The sequence below is a fragment of the Streptopelia decaocto genome (assembly GCF_964273445.1).
Source record: "Streptopelia decaocto genome assembly, chromosome: 2".
NCBI classification, from domain to species: domain Eukaryota; kingdom Metazoa; phylum Chordata; class Aves; order Columbiformes; family Columbidae; genus Streptopelia; species Streptopelia decaocto.
In genome coordinates this window covers 154,238,821-154,258,552 of record NC_138655.1, presented here as the reverse complement: position 1 = coordinate 154,258,552, position 19,732 = coordinate 154,238,821, and the positions used below count along the sequence as shown (strand labels likewise).

The window sequence follows — 19,732 nt, the reverse complement described above, 5'->3', positions numbered from 1 at the left end:
TCCTGACCTGAGGATCCCAAATTGCATGTAGCTCTCCAGATGCAGCCTTGTAAGTGCCAAACAAAGGCAAGAGTCACTTCCATCAACCTGCTGGCTATATCTAGTTAAAACAGCCTGCTACATGGTTGGCTTTCTTTGATGCTGCCAACTCATGTCAACTTCTTGCCCAGGAGCACCCCAGGTCCTTCTCTACAAAGATGCTTTCCAGCTAGCTTACATGATCATGACCACACAAAAGGTTAGTGGAAATGCTGAGCATTTAAACTACATCTCCTGAATCCTGTCTGGGACATCTTCATCCCTTCTCAAGGGTCTTTTGAAAACCCAGATTTACTGTCAGAGATCAAAAGACAAATGTATTTTTTTTTTTTTCCCCACAGTAAATGTTAACTAAAGCCTTTAGAATCAGTACCAAAGTAAAATAAGAATTATTCAACTGTCTGGCACTTTTCTCAACATCCTTCTGTGACACTAATAATAATCCTGAACAACTTAATTGCTCATTTGTCGTTTAGGTCTTAAAGTCTGTTTACAAGTGTTTAAGCATCATTGCTCCTTCTGTATGGATGAAGCATTAATTTCTTCATTGTGTGGCTTGTCTCCAGTCACATGGAGTGTGAACTCACCCCAGCTAACTTAAGCCATGCACATGGCAAGTGCCTAATCTCATCAGGGTTTTCAGTCAATAAACACATTCAGTGAGCTGAACCCATCATAAGAGAGGAGTTTAGAAGAGAAGTGTCTTGCTATGGTGTAACATCTAGATGAAGGGGTTAGACTAGATGCCTAATATTTAGACAGCAAAAATCAGATTACATTGATATTGCTCATAAAGAAATGTAAGTGTAGGTAGGAGTAAAATTCAGAAACTTTATTCTAAGGTAACATAAACTGTCCTCACCCCTACTGAATTCTGAGTAATCACACTGATTTCTATCAACTGCAAAGCTAAACTAATGGGTCTGAGCTGTGCAAAATCTAAGTTTATAGTAGAACATATACAGCTCATTAGAGACTAAGCTAATAAACCTATGCAGCAAATTAATGAGTAACTTGAATGATGCATAGAGTTAAGTCAGAACCAGGATTCTAGGGCATAGCTGTAGTATTTCCTTCAGAATAATTTAAGATATCAAAATACTATTGTTTCCTCTTGGTTATCTGAACTGTGTTTTTCTTTTTCTTTTTCTTTTTCTTTTTCTTTTTCTTTTTCTTTTTCTTTTTCTTTTTCTTTTTCTTTTTCTTTTTCTTTTTCTTTTTCTTTTTCTTTTTCTTTTTCTTTTTCTTTTTCTTTTTCTTTTTCTTTTTCTTTTTCTTTTTCTTTTTCTTTTTCCCTTGCTTTCTCTTATTAATGTTCCACAAGATTATAATTTGTGTTCCCTAATTTTTGGATGAGTCTCCACAATATGAGCTTATCGGCTGTCTTTAATTTCCACTATTTCTAGTAAAATTTGAAGGTCACTTCTGTCTCTCAGGAGCTGTTTTGTGAAAACTTGTCTTCTGAGTGGGCTTCACATTGGCTTGTGTTTTCATTAATACTTTTCACTGTTGTCAAAGCCAAAGCCCTGTACACCAAACAACCCATCTGCGTGTTCATACTTAATGAACACAGGTTGGGACGTACAGGGATCTTCTTCAGACATTCCAGACCTTTATCCTTTTTAATCATGAGTAATTTGTTATGAAGGACCTTTTGAAATTCTTCTAAGAACTTCTGCAAGAAAACACTTCCATATGTCCATATATCTATACATACACATAAGTGTGAGTAAGTTTTTCTGGATCACAAGGAAGTTCAGGTCACCTAAACCAAAGAACTAATTTCGTCTGGTTTTCCTCAAACCGCATGAAAGATTTGACTTCGATAAGGCTCTTGTTTACATGGGCACCAAGGGAATGTGAAAATACTCCAACCAATTTAAATAGGCAATGAAGTGAAACACGTTTTAACAACAGCTAGATGTGTACTGGCCCATAGCATATATGTTTCTGTCAGCATAAAACCAGCATGTTTGAATTTGCTTGGAATGGCAATTTTTCTAATGCTTATACATAGGGAAAGCTTCCAGGTGTATCAAAGGTGAGCCAAAGATAACAAAGCTAAAAATGAAGTTGTATTTGTGCTCACTTGAGGGCTATTATTCTTTGCAATTGGGCTTTCAAAGACATCTAAGGATCCTGAACACTCCATTCCTATGAAAATAAATTGATACTTAAGCCTTTAGGCAGAAAAAGAGCATCCTAATCTCTATTATTTAGCTGAACATCTTTGCAGCACTACTGTTGGAATAAAATATGTTTATAATGTTTAACCCCAGAAAACAAGCTAGGATTTATGGTTAACTAACACTTGCCAAGTAACATGGTGTTGTCTCTCAATTATAGCTATAAAACTATAATAAGCCCTTACCCCCACACTTCTCAGAAGACTGGATGCCTAAAATAAATGATCTTGTTCAATCAGAAGCAGTGAATGAAATGTAGGAACCTCTGGGAGAAAATTTTGCTGTGAAGATCTTACAAAGGAGCTGAGACCATAGGGCAATAACTTTTTCATCTTAGGAACTACGGATATAGGGTTCTTTACTCTCTTCAGCTCAACATTTCTATAGAGGAATAAGGTGTCAATATTAAGAAATATTGCGCTTGTTTGCCTGTTTTACAGGCTTGAGAGCATGGACTGCAGACAACTTATAGATATTCAGAGTTTTCTAAGTGAAACCCCCAATATCTCATCAAATCAAGCCAAAAAAAATGTGGAATGATCACCCCAGAAGAGAATCTCATTGCTTCACCATAGTTGGTTGATCTGATTAGCTGTGTAGCACAGGATGGATCCCATCCATTTTTCAAAACTGGGCTAAAGCCCTGAACAGTTGTTTTGGTATTGTAGATGAGGCTTTAGGTCTTAATAGTTCCTACAATTACTGCTGAATCTGGCCTTGGCTCGGGAATAAACTCCTTGTATTGAAAAGATTTACTACCGTAACTATATCTGTATCTCAATTTAATGAAAATGTTAAGGATAATTTGATGGTCTCTTGCCAGTGTAATTTTAAATAAAATGTCTTCATTCCTTGGCAGTGTCTTTTGGCACTCAGATTTAACTAAAGGAAGTGCTTAAGTGAAGTGCTTCTACATTATAGTCTTGCCAGTATCTTCTCTGATAGAATAGATTTAATTTTCAATGTTTTACCCAGAGTAAATAAATTTTTAAAAATAAATTACCTCCCACCATCAGTCCACATGGTAGCAAACCATGCTAAAGCATTACTAGAAATAGGATATTGGCCTATCACAGCATTTGGACTAATCTCAAGCCTCACCTCCCATAAATTGGAGAATTTCGAACTTATTTGCTGTTCATTTACTCTGCACTCTTGTAAAAAAAATGTTTCTGCATCTTGGGAAGTAATGTAGCACATAATGAGACACTGTTGGTGCATCTTAGATTTGCATCTGAGTTCAGCAAGTCAGCATAAAAGTTTAGGACACTTTATTATAATTGCACAGGGAATGGAAAGTAATGGTAAGATGGTGATGATTTGGCCATCATACCCTACAGTACTGAGCAATTGCCAAATATGCTCTTGATTGCTTACCCTGTCTAAAAAAGGAATATACTCCCAGGACTGGGCCAGAAGGACAATGCATCAGATGTTAAATTGTTTGGGGATTAGTTTGACAATAAAAAAGACTGTAGATGTAAAACAGTGCTCACTCAATGTGTAAAAACAGTGTATATAGTATTTATTTTATTTTTAAATGCCGTTGATTCTTTTTATATGTAGAGTGGTTATGCAGACTATAAAATCAGTCTTTGACAGAGGCAGAGTGTCTTAGTCTCCTTACAGTAAGGTACCAGTAGTTCAATAATTTTAAAAGCTCATAATTCAGCACAGTAGTGTTGTCCTTAGCAGCCAGCACAACATGAAGTCAAGATCTGTTGGGAAGGAATTATTTCATTATTGCTCCCCCAAAAATATTTATTCCTGGTTTTCTTCTGCCCAGTATCAAGGTGTCAGGAGACTACATTTAGAAGACGGCTTTGCTCCAAGTCACTCACAGCGGAAAAGGAAAAAGAAAACCAGGGAGCATCATCTTACAATTCTCAGATATGAACCACAAAATTTTTCCCGTCCTTCAGTACCAAGAGGCAGGCCCAGGAAAGAGTCTATAGATAAGTTCCTCTCTAATGTGGATTGAATCACACTTTGCCCATATTTTCAACAAATGTGACTCACTCATTTGTGGTGTTGCTTTATTTCAATGGTGTGCATTTACGAGAACAAGGTGGTATCTTCACAGCCTCTGAAAACTTATCCCACTCCATGTCAATGCCAGAACATAATCTTCTGCTCAGGCAGAATCTCCTCTGATGTTTCCCTCTTTGCCCCACACTTGCAAACAAAAAGCAATATAGACCATCAAACCTACAGGACATCTCGAAGGAAATGTAAAACATGTTGAGACTCGGTCACTATACATATCTGTTATGATTCAGACTTTATTTGCACAACAGAAGGATGGAAATTTAAATTGGATGCTAGGAGAAAATCCACAACTTCCTGTTGTGAGCAGCTATGCACATTGTTGAACTTCTCGGTTTGCAGTGGTTTACCAGAACTATACTCAGTACTGATGTGCGAAAGGTGCTTAAGAGCAACATATACTTAGAGACATATGTATTTAGAGACAATCTACATGGACATATAGATTCTTAGAGCACAAGGATGGACTAGAGGTCAGACCTACACCTGTATTTCTGGGCTGCTTTGTTTTTAATTCCCCAGGACTTTCATATGTCATTCATTTCTTAGGGACATGGTTTAGTGCTAGGGTTAGGTTATGGTTGGACCCGATGATCCTGAGGGTCTCTTCCAACTGAAAGGATTCTATGATTCTATATTCACAGCCTTCTTTCTTTGTTTGTTAACAACAACAACAAAAACACCCCAAAGTAAAAAGAAATTAATTTTCTTGGAAATGGAATACTTGTCACTGGTGATTCTCACACATATAGGTAAAATGGCCTACATACTTGATTTCAAATAAAAAGAAGAAAATATTAATATTGACTGTAGGAAGTGAAGAAAATGTTGAGTAATGACGTCTTTTTAACAGACTACAGTCTGATGAACAATTGGACTTCTGCAGTCCAGCTGTACCTAGAAGCAATGTGTACCTATGCCCGCAGAGAGGAAAAGGAGCAATCAAAAGGCAGAGAACCTTGATTAGGACAAAGCAAAAAGTCTCATGGAATGTGCACTAAGGAGATGAGAAAGATGGGAAACTGTGGATGGAGCTATTGTAACCTCACTGCAGCAGGTGAGCCAGTTGGGTGCCAACACAGCACACATGCAAGAGCAATATTCCTAGATCTTTGAGTATGTGTTTTTCAGGGCTCTGAACACACTGACAGGACTTAATTGCCCTGAACAGCTTCAGCCGGGACCCCCTGTCACTCACCCCACTGCCCATCCATCATCTAAGCAGACAAACTTGTCTGCAGCCCTGACTGCTGGATGGACCTTGAACCGATGTCATGCACTGTCCGTCGCTCATGGCTGGACCCTCACACCGCATGGGGCTGTCAGTGGACCCTGTGACCATTGTTGGGCTCTGCGCACCCACCGTGTTTGCATCCTGTGGGATTACATCCTGAGTGGGGAGGGCATGGCCTGTGCTGGGGTCATGCTCAGTGCCCACTCATCTTCCTTCATGGAGCAGCTCTGCTCTTGCTGCTCTCTGTGAGAATGTTAAACCAGCCCCTGCTCTGAATTTTAAATAAGTGACACTGAGACTTTTGGCTTTTGTATATTTTCTCCACTGTGATAGAAGTTTATATTTTGTCCTAAAAAAGTAAATATAAAAATAAAACACATTTACAGTTTCTTTTATGCTTCCACAAATTCCATGTATCCAAGATACAAGCACTTGGTTTATTCTGTCATATAAGTTTTCATCTAATAAAATTACACCTAGAGTGGCCTCTAGGGGCACATGCAAATCACTAAGACTTCTCAGACAAGCATTCATCAGTTGGGCCCATGTTATTTACCAAATACTTCTTCAGAAGGTAACAGCCAGGGTCAGCAGAGGGTCTTGTGTCCTGACATTGAAGCTGGAATCTGTCAAACGTGTATTGGTTCAAAACCTACTTCATAGAAACTCTGTTATCTGCAGTTTCATGTTTCTTTGGCGTCTTACGTGATGAGGGATTGAATCCCTAAATTGGCTTTACTACTGATAAAAATACAGCATAAACTCATGATCGAACAGGTTGCTTTGGTGCCAATGAAAATCAATGAATTAACTGCAAGGGACATCTAGACTAGTTCTTTTCTGTATAAGACTTACAAAGCTTACCAAGGCTTAATTCCACTTGAAAAGAATGCTGACACGCTTGAAAAAAAACCAACAACTTGCTACCACTCCCATATAGAGCGTTGTGATATTACATCAGCAATGCACCATGTTGAAACTATGAACGAACATTTGACATGGTATTTCACAATGCCCTAAACCTCAACTCCACTCATAAACAGTACTTAAAGGAAGCCAGGCTTGCTCATACTGAAACTATGTTATCTCAGGAAATGCAGGGCTAACATTCACTCTTGCCAAGCACTTGTTCCTTTATGAAAAGTCTGAAATTTTAAAATTTAGGCTCTTCTGGATCATCTAAGTCCGAAGAAATCTGAACAAATACTTCATTTGTCAGTCAGCTTGGTGGTAGTTAAATGGCTTTGTGGTCTCGGTATGAACAGCTGCGGAGCGCATACATTGTCTCCTGACACGGATCACCGCCATTTGTTTGTTCTGATACGCCGACGTGAGAATTCACAAGTTATGGCTCAATCAAATTTGCACTGAAGGAAACGAAAGCTGGATTTGGCCACGTATATTTATTTATCACCTTGTAGCTGTAGACTGAGTAACTGCTTTTTGTTATTGCTGTTGTCCATATCACTTCTGTATCTGGAAGGTTACAACCACAGCACTGTAAAATGGAGACCAGGGTAAGAAATAGAAAATAAATGAGCCTCAGGTATAGTTTCACCATTCAGGTCTGCTGCTTTTGTTTTACAGCCTTTTTCTCTTTCCATTCTTCATCGAGGTGCTGATCCCATGCAGACCCGACTTGCACCAGGAACTTTCTCAAGTGGATTTTCATGTGTGTCAGCTCAAGGGCCTTTACTTGGGTGTTCAGCGGCTGGTCTCCAGACTCGTCAGGGAGTCTTTGCAATGGGGTGATGTCTAGCATACGCTTGTCCTACAAAAAGGCCAAATTTTATGTACATATATATATAATATGCATGTTGCTGCATCCCATGCTGAGGAAGGCAGCCCCGTGCTGGGGCCAAGAGGAACCCTCAGCCACGCTTCAAATGGAGGGGGGTGGTTAGCAGGTCAGAGAGGTTCTCCTGACCCTCTACTCTGCCCTGGTGAGACCACACCTGGAATATTGTGTCCAGTTCTGAGCCCCTCAGTTCCAGAAGGACAGGGAACCGCTGGAGAGAGTCCAGCGCAGGGCAACAAAGATGCTGAAGGGAGTGGAGCATCTCCTGTGTGAGGAAAGGCTGAGGGAGCTGGGGCTCTGGAGCTTGGAGGAGACTGAGGGGTGACCTCATTAATGTTTATACATATGTAAAGGGTGAGTGTCAGGAGGATGGAGCCAGGCTCTTCTCAGTGACAACCAATGGTAGGACAAGGGGCAATGGATACACATTGGAACACAAGAGGTTCCACTTAAGTATGAGAAGAAACTTCTTCACAGTGAGGGTGAGAGACACGGGAACAGGCTGCCCAGGGGGGTTGTGGAGTCTCCCTCTCTGCAGACATTCCAACCCGCCTGGACACCTTCCTGTGTAACCTCATCTGGGTGTTCTGCTCCCGCGGGGGGATTGGACGTCATGATTTTTTGAGGTCCCTTCCAATCCCTGACATTCTGTGATTCTGCGATTCTGTGTACACCCGCGCGAAATTCGTATTTAAAACAGGAATGAAATTTTATTTGAAACAACCACAGATGGGACAAGCCGGACACCGCGCACGGCTGCGAGACACTCGGCTCCAACGGGCGGGGAGACCACCCGGTGGTTAGGCCCGGGAAGCGCAGAGGCAGGCCCGGGCGGGGGTGAGGGCTCGGCGGGGCTGGGGGGCCGCGGGGAAGGCGCCGAGGCAGCTGCGGCCGGGAGAGGCGGCCGGACCCGCGCTCCGTGCGCTGCGGCCGCCGCGATGCGCGCTCTCGTCAGCACCGAGGGGCGGCGCGCGCGCGGGAGGCGCGGCCCCGGCGGCTGCGGGCGGCGCGCGCCCGTCGGGAGCGCGCCGGGGAGGCTGCGGGCGGCGGCCATCTTCTCTGCACAGCCGGCTGCTCCCCCAGTGCAAGTGAAGCAGCCCCGCCAGCCCCCCTCCTCCGCTCCCTCCCTCCTCCTCTTCCCTCCCACTACACTCAGCTGCCGCCGCCGGTCAGAAAGGGGGCGACCGGGGGAAGCGAAGGCCGCGGGGCGGGGGAGGCAGCCGGGCGGTGAGCAGCCCCGCGGGGGCGACGCGGGGCTCGCCGGCGGCGGGCGGGCTGAGGGGTGGCAGCCCGGGGAGGGCTCGTACCTCCGCGGGGCCGGCGGCGGCTCCTCCGCTCGCCGCTGCCGGCCGGCGCCCCCTCGGCGGGGTGAGCGCAGGGGGCCGGACCCCGCTCTAGATGGGATAAGCTGTAAACATGTTTAGCTTTGAAGGGGATTTCAAAACAAGGCCCAAGGTGTCTCTCGGAGGAGCGAGTAGGAAGGTAAGAAACGGCCCTTGTCCGTCTCCGCGTTTGTGTCTGTGTCGGTTTCCTTCGCCCCCCGCCTGCCTTGTCTGATCGTATTATCATTATTTTTACCGTTGGGCCTTCAGAAATGGGAGCAGCTATGACTAAGGCTTAATAGAGGGGGAAAAACCCCTCCCCTCCTGATGAGGTGTTTATCCCTGATCTCCCTGGCTCTGTGTTGTGTTGCTTTTTTTTTTTTTAATCAGGCCACACACACCCTCTGAGGCTTGTTGTGTAGTAAGAATTGTGGGAAGCGAGGAAATGTCTCCCCAGCCCCCCCGGCGGGCGGCACCTCCCGGGCCGCTCGTCTCGGGGGCTCCCGGGGTGAAGGAGCGAAGGGCTCGGACACCTCTTGTCGGGTCTCTCCGCAGGGAAAGCCAGAGAGAGCGGGGGGGGGGAACAGCCTTACAAGCCGGAGATCAGTGCAAACCGCTGGGGGAGGCTTCTTCCTCCACGTGAGTGAGGGTTGCCGGGTCACAGGTTTAGCTTTTCTCCGTCAAGTTTACGTTCAGTCAATTTGTCGTGTACGGGGTGAGCAGCAGTTAATCGTCTGCTGTGCCAGACTATTGGATCTACTTGTGTTTATTGATGGAAAGGAAGCGAAGCGGTTTATTTAGACCTTGCTCATTGGGCAGGGTAGTCAAATGTTTAGTCAAGCACTGAAGGGCATAGAACTACCGAAGAGTAGGAGAAAGGACGAAGTGTTTTTAGAAGTGACCTGATTTGTAAGGGTCACTTTAATTCACTGCTGAAGTACTGCTGGCTCATGTTATAACTGGACGTGATTGTGTGGGAAGCTGTTGAATGTTTCCATCAGTATTTTTGAATCTTAATGGGGGCAAAAATAAGTCTTGGGTTTTGTTATAGTGCACCGTAAGCAACTTTGGTTCTCTGAAACTTTTAAGACTTGGCAGTACGGTTAGGAAACTGAGCTACAATACTATTCTATGTGATACTAAAATCACAGTGAAGTCTGCATTTTGGTGTATTCTTTAACATAGTTCACTGAAGAGACTATGTAACAACTGCATTTAAATTGTGTAGATTTTAATCTGAATCATCTTTTCTTTATCTTAAGATCTTTCTGTTCAGTAGACTACATACAACGGCATTACAGGAGTCAAAAGCACAACAAATATTCCTCAGCTGAAGTAGGAATTGACAGAATATGCCCTGGCCCTAAGCTTTAGGGTACTTTAGGTGCTTGGCAACTTTTGGCACTGACGTCCTAATAGCGCTACTTGGAGAGCATGTTTCCTTCTACAGAAGTAAACAACTGTCATAATATCTCTTTTTACATTTACTGATTTATGTGTGAAAATGCAGCAGAATTCTATCTATTTTGAGTATACAGACAAATTTATTAATGTTATACAGGTATAAATTTCCAAGAGCAATATTCAAAAGTAAAGGAAGTGGAAACTGAAATTGATGCCTAGCCTATTCTCGGTCAACACAAAGATTGTATTTTGTGATCAGATTCATACTGACTGGTCCACAGATTTCATGATTGTACATTGGTGCACTGAAGTGTTTGTGCTGCATCATTGTAAATCAGTTAGTGGCAGCTTTGGACATTGTGATTATATGGACATTGTAGAATTGCCTTGAACTAGCTGCTGATTTTCAGAGACTATGTACAGGACTAATGAAAGAATACATGTAAACAGTACTAAGAATTACTTTAAAAATGCAGTTTACCTGAACTTTTGTGTAAACATACTAGAGCAGAGATTGAAGGGGGAAGTGTTTACATGGGTTCCATGTGCTTCTCGTTATCTCACGTCACAGTCTCCTCGTGATCACTTTTCTCATACCTGTTGGCTTCAGTTTTACGGAAGGCTGAATTGTAAAATGTTTCCTTTCACCTTTTTGTGCACTTAAAAAAAAAAAAATCTCCTTTGACAACCCCCTTCCCCTCCCAAATGTGTATAGTTTTAGAAAGATACAGTGTATAGTTCCAACCCTGCACCTCTGCTGTGCTCTGTTAGCTGGATTCTCAGTACTGCCTACTGGGATTCCTGTTGTGGAATAAAGCACAACTCAGAAATACTACTAGTATCTGTATGCAGGCTGCTTCATGCTAAGAATAGCTCTCTATCCAGTTTGTGGAAGTTTCTTAAATGTTGTTGCACGTAATGTAGTATAAGTACATTAGCAAAACCCTCCCAGTATGAAAGCAGAGACTCCAGTTTGAGGAGATAGTGCTGAAGATACTATCAGAGTCTTCCTGGCGTGGATAAAATGACACAAAAATAAACTGTCAGCAAACCTGACTATTTAAAAAGTTGTTTTACTACTATAACTGCAGCTGCAAATGGTAACTGTGGTGGTCATGTGTTGATACCCTGTCTGACATTGCCATGTATGTCCCTAATGTCTCGTTAGGCCTCATGAGGGGTCTTACTGATGCAGGCACAATGAGAAATATAGCTGGAGGCTTGTGGCATTATGACAATCAGAAAGGTACTGAATCCAATGTTCTTTCTTGCCACTAACTTTTATAGCATTTTTGAATTATAAAAGCAGAATGCTTCAGGTTTGATATTACACTGTTTGCATCTTATATTTGTGTGTGTTATGATGGTCTGAATCGAGGATGCTGTAGAGAGGCACTTCAACCAAACTTTTTGCCAAAAAAAGTAGTTTTTAAGTGTCACTTATTTTTGTTAAAATTCTGGGTTGCAAAACTAATGTTCTTGAAATGACTATCCCTGTGACTGATCCTTTCAGAATATTATTGTAACATTTTAATATTGCATTGTACGTAAATGTAAAAAATACAGGTGGTACTGTCAATGTTGGGACTCTTCCCTTTACATCTGCTTTCAAAAATCTGCTGATTCATTTGGACTATTTGCATTAGTTGTACATATGTTTGAGGGTATAGACACTGTTTTATTTACTATGTGATAAGTTAATTTTTGTGTTTTTTATTTTTGGGCTTGTTTATTTTTGCCTTTAAAACATAATTCCCTGCTTCATGAGGCTCTTCGAAAGGTATTTTCAGATTTAGTTTTAATTGTATCTGTTAAATTCTTTTTTTTTTTTTTTACTTCTGATGTAGAATAACCTCCAAAAACAAATACTGTTATTTGAGTTCAATATGGGAATGTCTTGAATTACTGATGGACTTTTGTACAGGGCAGTAATTGTTACCTAAAAAGCTGTGGCTGCAGAATTTCTGTGGCATGTCAGGTAGGAAAAAAGACATGCATCTGCAGAGTTGGTCTGAGGTGCAGTTCAAATGGAACGAACCCACCCTAACAGTGCAGTGCACTGAAACAGATGGTCCTTCCCCCAGGTGGTTCCCACCCCATCCTTTGTGTCCGATATAGCAAACATATTTCTTCAAGGTGGAGTGTCACCATGCCTTTTGGTGGCAGCTGGCATAGTGCAGAATCTGTTTAACCACGTCACCTTGGTCTGGTACAGTCAGGCCTGGTGTTCCTTTATTAATTTAATCAGCGTTAAGAAAAATATGAAGTACCAGTCCTTTAGTACATCCATGCAGGGAGATCCCCATGCCTCTGCTGAGATGTGCAAGGAGCTCTGTAGATCCACATTATTAATTTAGGTCATGAAATGTATTAATGACATATTGTAAGCTTTTAACAGGAAAGATGGTTTAAAGAATATTATTTAGTCAAATTTACAGTATCACTTGAAATACCTAAAACATGCTTTTATAAATCTCAAGACTGTTTAAAATAGCGTATTTTAAAATGATAATACAGTATGAGATGGTTTTAAAAAAAATCTTCCTTTTCAGGAATTTGTAACACAGATGAGTTAGCACTTGCGAAAGTAGAACCAACTTCACTGAGTTTCTGTTTGGTTTTGCTTTTGTGGAAGACGTGGAAAATTACTAATGAACAAACAGTGATGACTCCATCTGTATTTTTAAAAGTCTGTTTATTTTAATGTAGACAGTATTAATAATTAAAACCCTTCAGTTTACAAAGTGTGGGGTGTTTTTTTAGTAGTTACCAATAATTTTTAATTGATAGCACAACACTAAGCATTAGATTCCTGTATATTTTTTCCCCTGCTCTCAGCAGAGGTCGAACTCCAGAAGCACCTTGTTTGCTGTTTGTATTCTGCACATGAAGTAACTTCTCATGGAATAAAAATCAATTATTTAAAAACTGTAGGCTTTAAGATTGCCAGTGCATGGAGGGATCTGCACAACTAGGATTGTTTATGGTGATAGATTTCTGTAGGATTTAGCAACGATGGGGCAGATGTAGAAGATAGCTTTGTTTCTCTTTTACTGATTGAGGAAAGTTGTTAATAATTTCTGGAAGGGAGAATTATTGTTATCTTATTTGAACCTACCCCTGCTCATAATAGAAATTAAATGATGCTAGGGTTTTAGAGTATGGGATTTCTAGATTACCACATTCAAAAATAAGTTGTAAATTTGTAACTGTAAAGAATTGCACTGCTTTGCTCTATAAGACCTTTGTCCCATAAGATACATGGGGTAGATTCTTAGGCAAGTACATACCTCATTCTGAGTCAGAACTGTGTTTTGTCCATAACATTGAAATGTCAAAGCCCTAAGTCTTGAAATACTCTTTGAAGTGGTTCCAGATACTCACTGCATCCTACAGTAAAATCAGAGCTAAAATGCTGAGATGTTTTTTAGCAAGCACTGTGACATTGATGTTAGTGAGGCCAGGCTTTGCCTGGCCAAATGCCTCTTCCTGCACATATTCTTCTTCCTGCACATACCTTATTCTGGAAGAGGATTTTCTCTACACATAAACTTAATCATGATGTAAATAGAGATATGAAGAGTCACTAACTGTTTTAAATTGGATTTTTTCAAACTGCCGAACATATTTTACTCAAGCTGGCTGAGCTGCGTGTCCAATGGAATTTAAATTGTTGAGGTTCAGTTCAAGACAATTTGAGTCTTTAAATATGCTAGTTTATTTTAATATTCAGAAAAGGTAATCAAAGTGGAGTTTATTTTGTCTAAAATACTGTTGGGAGCTAGAAACATTGTTGAGAACCACTCTGGGGAGGGACATCTCTCATTGTTCACATTCGTTCTCAACAAATAGATGCTAAAAGTCTTCCTTTTGTTTGTTGGACTTATTTAATACTTGTGTTGAAAGGAATTTTATGCTATAAACTGCTTAGGTCACTTCATTTGCTTTGGGAGTTGTTAGTGATGTTTATGTGGTTCAAGCTAAATTCAGCTGAAAAGTCAGGTTCCTCATTTTAGGGAAAGAAAAAAGATGCAAGTTCCTGGGTTTTGTAGATGAAAACCATAAAAGATTTTATAATTGTCCTCAAAAGATGAAAGATCAAGTGCTTATTTGTTTCTCCATGCCTTATACTTTGCATGATCTATTGTAATGTTAAATATAATAGCATTCTCAAGTAAAGAAAGAAAAAAAACCCCTGTGGTTTACAAATAAATCTCAAACATTTATTAATATGTAAATATTTGCATCAGTTTATTTTTTTTAAAGGGTGCTTACTGTTTAGACAATACCTGAAAATAATTACTCACTTTCACCTTTACATATAGCGTATTTAGGTTTTAAATTTACTTGTATGGAACCAAGATGGCTTGATTAACATGACTGTCCAGGAGTGTTTCATTTCAGATATTAAGAGTCAATAAATACTAGGAGTATTTGAAACAGACTAATTAAGTATACATTTTTTCTCTGAAACCGAATTTTGAGCCAAGAGGGCTGAAAGTTTATTAACACTCTTAATGCAAAGTGTCAAAATACAGGACAAAACCAATCATAATTCATATATTTGTTTATGTTATTCAGTCTTTGTCTAGGATATGTAAAGGCTAGGAGTTGTGTGAGCATACTTTTTCAGCACAACAGTGTGTTTCAGCAAAATGATGACAAGAAAGCAGCAGTTTTAACTCCTTTTTTTTTGTTATGTTAGTTGACTGGAGTTTTTGAAGTACTGACATTGACACTGTTACACTGTCAGATGTGGCTGTTCTCATCAGCTGGTCTGTTACACCAGTGGTGTGACCTTGAACTTTGCTGTGATGACTGATAGAGTACATACTAATTTTATCCTGATATATAAATTAACATTTCAAATATTAACAAAGCTTTGCTTTCTGTATACTGTCCTCCTGCTTCATGTGTTCACCTCTTTCTTTCTGTCTTACTCTTTGAGTCATCATCCATAATGTCAAGTTGTGTTTTGCTGCCACGTACTTTCTTTGCTTTCTTGTATCTTTGTGTTGTGCTGCACATATCTGATGAAGAAAATTTCTCAAATTGGGCTTCTTGTGATCCTGCAGCTTGTGTGCTAGAGCCTGAGGTTGGTTGTCTTTACTAATATCTTCTGTTGGAGGGAGGAGCAGACAGGAGACTGCTAGTAAGGTACTAAATGTTGCATGAAACACATAGCGTGTTCCCTGTTCTGCACTTCGGAGGTCAAGCTCCTGAAGAAAGAAGACTGCATCATAGAAGGTGTCAGGAATTTGATTCAGTAAATGGCTTTTTGCTTCTTTTGACTTAGGGTTGAAGGAATCAAGATGCTGATGCTTCATTCCCCTTGAAGTGTCTTGACTGCCTGCCTTGATAGGTGGACTTGATACCTGGTGTCTGTCTGGCAGATGAAATAAAAAGGCAGCATGACTGTCACAGAAGTGAGGCAAGGAAGATGGGGAATAGGAACGAGCTAGGTGTGATCCGTGGACGTTACTGTCAGAGGATCTCGTGTTGTGAGGAGCTCTGGCTGTAGGTGGGCAGGAAGAGAGGGAGCAGCGGCGGTTGCTGTCAGCAGTCGCGTGACTGTATAGATGGGAGCTGTCAGCTGTGCATCACTTGGAACGCTGTTGTCATTCACAGCAGCAGCTACTGAGTTTAGTTCTTTATCACTGTGCTATTTATTAAGAGACAAGGCAGGGAGGATTTCAGAGGCGACTGTGCAGTTAGCTGTCTTTAAGAAATAATTTTGTCAGAATGCTCTTTATAAGCAAAGAACATTATTTCATAGGGTTTTTTTCCATCTCTTTTGCACAGCAGCTTTATTTGCTGTTACTTTTTAATTTCTGAAGAGACAGTGTGTTCCAGTTGGGTCGAATAGCTCTGAAGGGGATACATTTTTCTTGCATTTAATTTAAAAATATTATTTAGGCACAGGTATGATTCCATTCTTTGATGTTGCTGATCTATATGTGTCTTGTGAACAAGAGTATTATTTGACCCCTAATAATTTTTTGAGGGTAGAATGTACTTACCTGAATATAATTTATACTTTAAGAAGTTGGTGGTTTTCTTTACAAATACTCAGAGCAAGTATGTGACGTTGACTAAACACTTAAAGTTTTGTTATTTTTTTTAAAGTGGATTGGTTTAGTAAGTGCTTGCTTCAAAGATAGCTGGTCAATGCAAAGCTGGTGATACAATAAGTGAGGATACGCTGCCCTCTTATATTTTCTCCCCTTTCCGAATACTTAAAGTTATTTATTTCTGATGACCCCTCTGGCCACTTATTTTCTTTTATCTATTAATCCCTTGCATTTACTGTTTTTTTTTTTCTTTGTTGTTGTGTGTGTGTGTTTGTTTGTTTTGTGCCATTTCCTTCTCCACTCACATGTAGCAATTTGTTCTCTCTTTTCTGTATGTTCTTTTGCCTTTTCTTTCCATCTGCTCTGAAGTTTAAGGACAAATTTAGCCACATTGCTTCTAAGCAGAAATGGTCTTTTCATGGTGCTGCCTGCAGAATGTCTCTCTCCAAGCACATTGAAGAGAGGTCACTCTCATCACTTCTAAATAGGAGCCTTTTACTAATTTATTTAATGCATTAGGTATCAGCTGTTGAAAAAGAAGTAATCTGTTAAAAAAAGTCCTGAAACTTTAAGCCATCTGCTGACTATTTCTTAATTTAGTACATTATTTTGTCTTTTTTGTGTGCATGAGGTCAGAATCTTTTGCTTTGTGTTACCAAGCCGACCTGCTTATGTATGGATTTTTTTATGGTTTGTTTATACCATGTTTAACACATGGAAAAAAACCCATCTTTAGAGGGAAATAGCTGTATTTAGTGGTGTCTTTGGCCATAAATACTGTCTTTAGAGGTCAAGGAAAAGATGGTTTAGAGGAAAAGATGGTTAACCTTCTGTGGGATTTTTTTTCTTTATGATTGTTCCAGTAGCTGATCTGAAATACAAACCCAATTTTAAATTCCTTTTTTTTTTTTCTGCGCCTGTGTTTTTCTTTTTTCATTCTCTCTTGGTGGTCTGCATTGGAAGTATTTTCTATCCGTATGAACCTAGACGAATTGTGACCTTGCTTCTTCCGTGTTATCAAAAAAGAAATGCACAAGAGTTTTGCCCTCAGTTTTCGCATCTGCATATAGACATGGAAAATATTCCAGCACAGTTGTTTTATATGTGGTTAAATATTTTATAAACTTTTGTTTACCAACTTCAGATTTATTTTTATGTATTCAGATATAATGCATTTTCAGCTTGAGTGTGTTTTGTTTCTTAACTTTCTCTAAACTAATAAGGGCATAGGGAGAAAAAGGGAAGTAGTTTTGTGGGTACTAGAAGCAAAAAGAGAGTTTCCTTAAAGCTTTTGTCTGTTTTAGACTGGATTTGGGAAAGTGTTAGGGTACTTTCAACTCTTATTGTCTACAGAGGGAGCTGAATACTCTGCATCAAAAATTAATTATTTTGTATATTTCCTTGGAAATGACACAGAACCACCCAATAAGACATTCTTCCAAATAAAGCTTTGTTTATATTTTGTAATCTATGTCTACTGGTGTAAAAGCTAATACACAGGCTTTCTGTTGTAATGGTATTGTTCTTTAGAGGCTTCATGAATATTTTAGTATTCTTTACTTGTTCTCTGTTGGAGAGATCACTCTCCTGAAAGTTTCAGTTTGTAGCCTTAATTTGGGTGAAGAGTTCAAAATTTTAAAAGAAAAAATTCCTAGCATTTATGTTGTATAAGTCTGTTTTGACATCTTTTCCGGACAAGTTTTGAGGGAAAGGATAAGTAAATATAAGAGCTTAATGCTTTCTTGCAAGCTAGACAAAAGCCTGGGGCTTTGGAGGAGTATGTGAGTACTTTAGACATGCCATAACTTGCCGTACGCACCTGGGCCGGTGACTTACATATGCTCTGAGCAAGAAAAACACTTGATAAACATTTGGTACTGCCTGGTGTGATTGGGACTTTATTTAGTGTTTCAGCTCCCCCATTTGTAAATGGATGATGTTTGCTGGGATTATTGGGGTGCTGAGAACACAAATCTAGACAGGTATCAGTACAGTTTGCTGCTGTTTGCCTGTCCCTTTTCTTTTGACCTAGCTTCCATCACTGTGCTTTTGTAATTTGTAATGTAATTTGTAAGAGCAGAAGACGATTGACACTTCTCTCCAGTGTTTTATGTGTTACATATTATGGACAATGCTCAAAGTGAAGCTAGATAAAATATCATGAAGACCTTTGGATCATGTGTTTGAATGAAAATGCAATCATATCTTTATTTGTGCTTTTTAGGAAGAAAAGGCTTCTCTCCTGCATCGTACTCAGGAAGAAAGGAGAAAACGAGAGGTAAAGTAGACTGTAAGCATTTGCATACACACTGGATTTTTCTTTGATGTAGTAACACTTACAGTCCAAAGTACTTTATTCTGCTGCAGTTGTTTGTCCTTAGTTCAGGAATGTTTTGTTGCAGTTCTCAAGTCCTACATAGTTTTCCACGATACTAGAATTGACAAGCTATTTCACTACTTTTAAGATGCTTCCTGAGAAATGATTTTAACCTCAAAAGAAGGTACTTAAGCATGCACTGAGTGCAAAGGGAATTTTTCCTTTTATTTTGGTGCTCATTTGATCTAGTTGTGGTTGAGAAAAGACAGTCATTTAGATAGTAAAATGTGCTTTTTGCCTTGTCTGTCAACTGTTACTATGGGTTTCTCTCTGCGAACTGTCTTGTGCTCCTGGTCCTGCTATGATTTCTTGGATGACCTTACGCAATTTGCTTCTCCAGTTCTGTGGAGGTAGAACCAGAACAGTGATACTTGAATGCTTCCTGAAGGGCTTTGGAATCACCTGATAATTGAGGAGCAGTGAGAAGCAGTTGTGAAGCTGATATGTGAGGCTTTAGGACACCTGTGACATTGAAGCATATTGCCATAGATAATTCAGGCTGGAATAGTGCAAAGGAGGAATAGGCATTGAAAGCAAAAATACCAGTTTTAAAACATTAATGTATGTGGCAATATCAAAACAAAGTTTAGTAATATGGGACTGAAGTGAATATACTAATTTTATCTTTTTTTTCCCCCCTCTGATGTGAATAGAAACAATTTTGTTTGGAAAACTATTTAAAAAGTGTAACTAAGTAGTTTTCATACTGATCAAGACAACAAAGATGTTTGCCCCTTCAAAATGTGTTTGACCCTTTCTTGATTAAATACAGGTTCTGTGGTGGCTCCTCTCTTTCTGAGGACAGTTAATATTTTTATAATTCCCAACCTGGTTGTATAATTATGGACCAAGTTTAAGTATGAGGTTCCTAGGATTTCCCCATTTAGTTCAAAATACTATGTTACGAATAAAGTTTATGGTCAGTGAGTCTATCAACATATGCAAAAAGTCTTTTTGTGCTTCGTAAACTGTTTGCCATATATTGAAATAACCCCTTCAGTTGCTTAGTTCTGTCTGCTGCAAAGCTGATGCAGTCAGAAACTTACATATCTGTATACATACATACACACATAGACACAGCGATTTTCTGTGGCATGTATCAGATTGTTACAAAATGAACGACTCCTCTGAGAATAAAATCAGTTATGGCTTTTAAAAAAATGCCTGGAGGAGAATCTTAGCAATGACCTCAGACTTAAAACCTTCGCAATTACGGGTCGCTAATTGACAATTATGTATTCTAGGATAAAACCTG

At 39.9% G+C, this 19,732-nt stretch overlaps 1 protein-coding gene across 1 annotated transcript in view; it reads left to right on the top strand.

The window, feature by feature from the left end:
* The first annotated feature begins 8,406 nt into the window (after nt 1-8,406).
* The window catches only part of UBE3C (ubiquitin protein ligase E3C), a 77,184-nt gene continuing 65,858 nt past the window's right edge, over nt 8,407-19,732 (top strand). The window contains exons 1-2 of the mRNA XM_082046207.1: nt 8,407-8,785; nt 18,325-18,378. Of these exons, the coding sequence (XP_081902333.1) occupies nt 8,720-8,785; nt 18,325-18,378 (120 nt within the window). The 5' untranslated portion in view covers nt 8,407-8,719. The remainder of the gene's footprint in view (nt 8,786-18,324; nt 18,379-19,732) is intronic.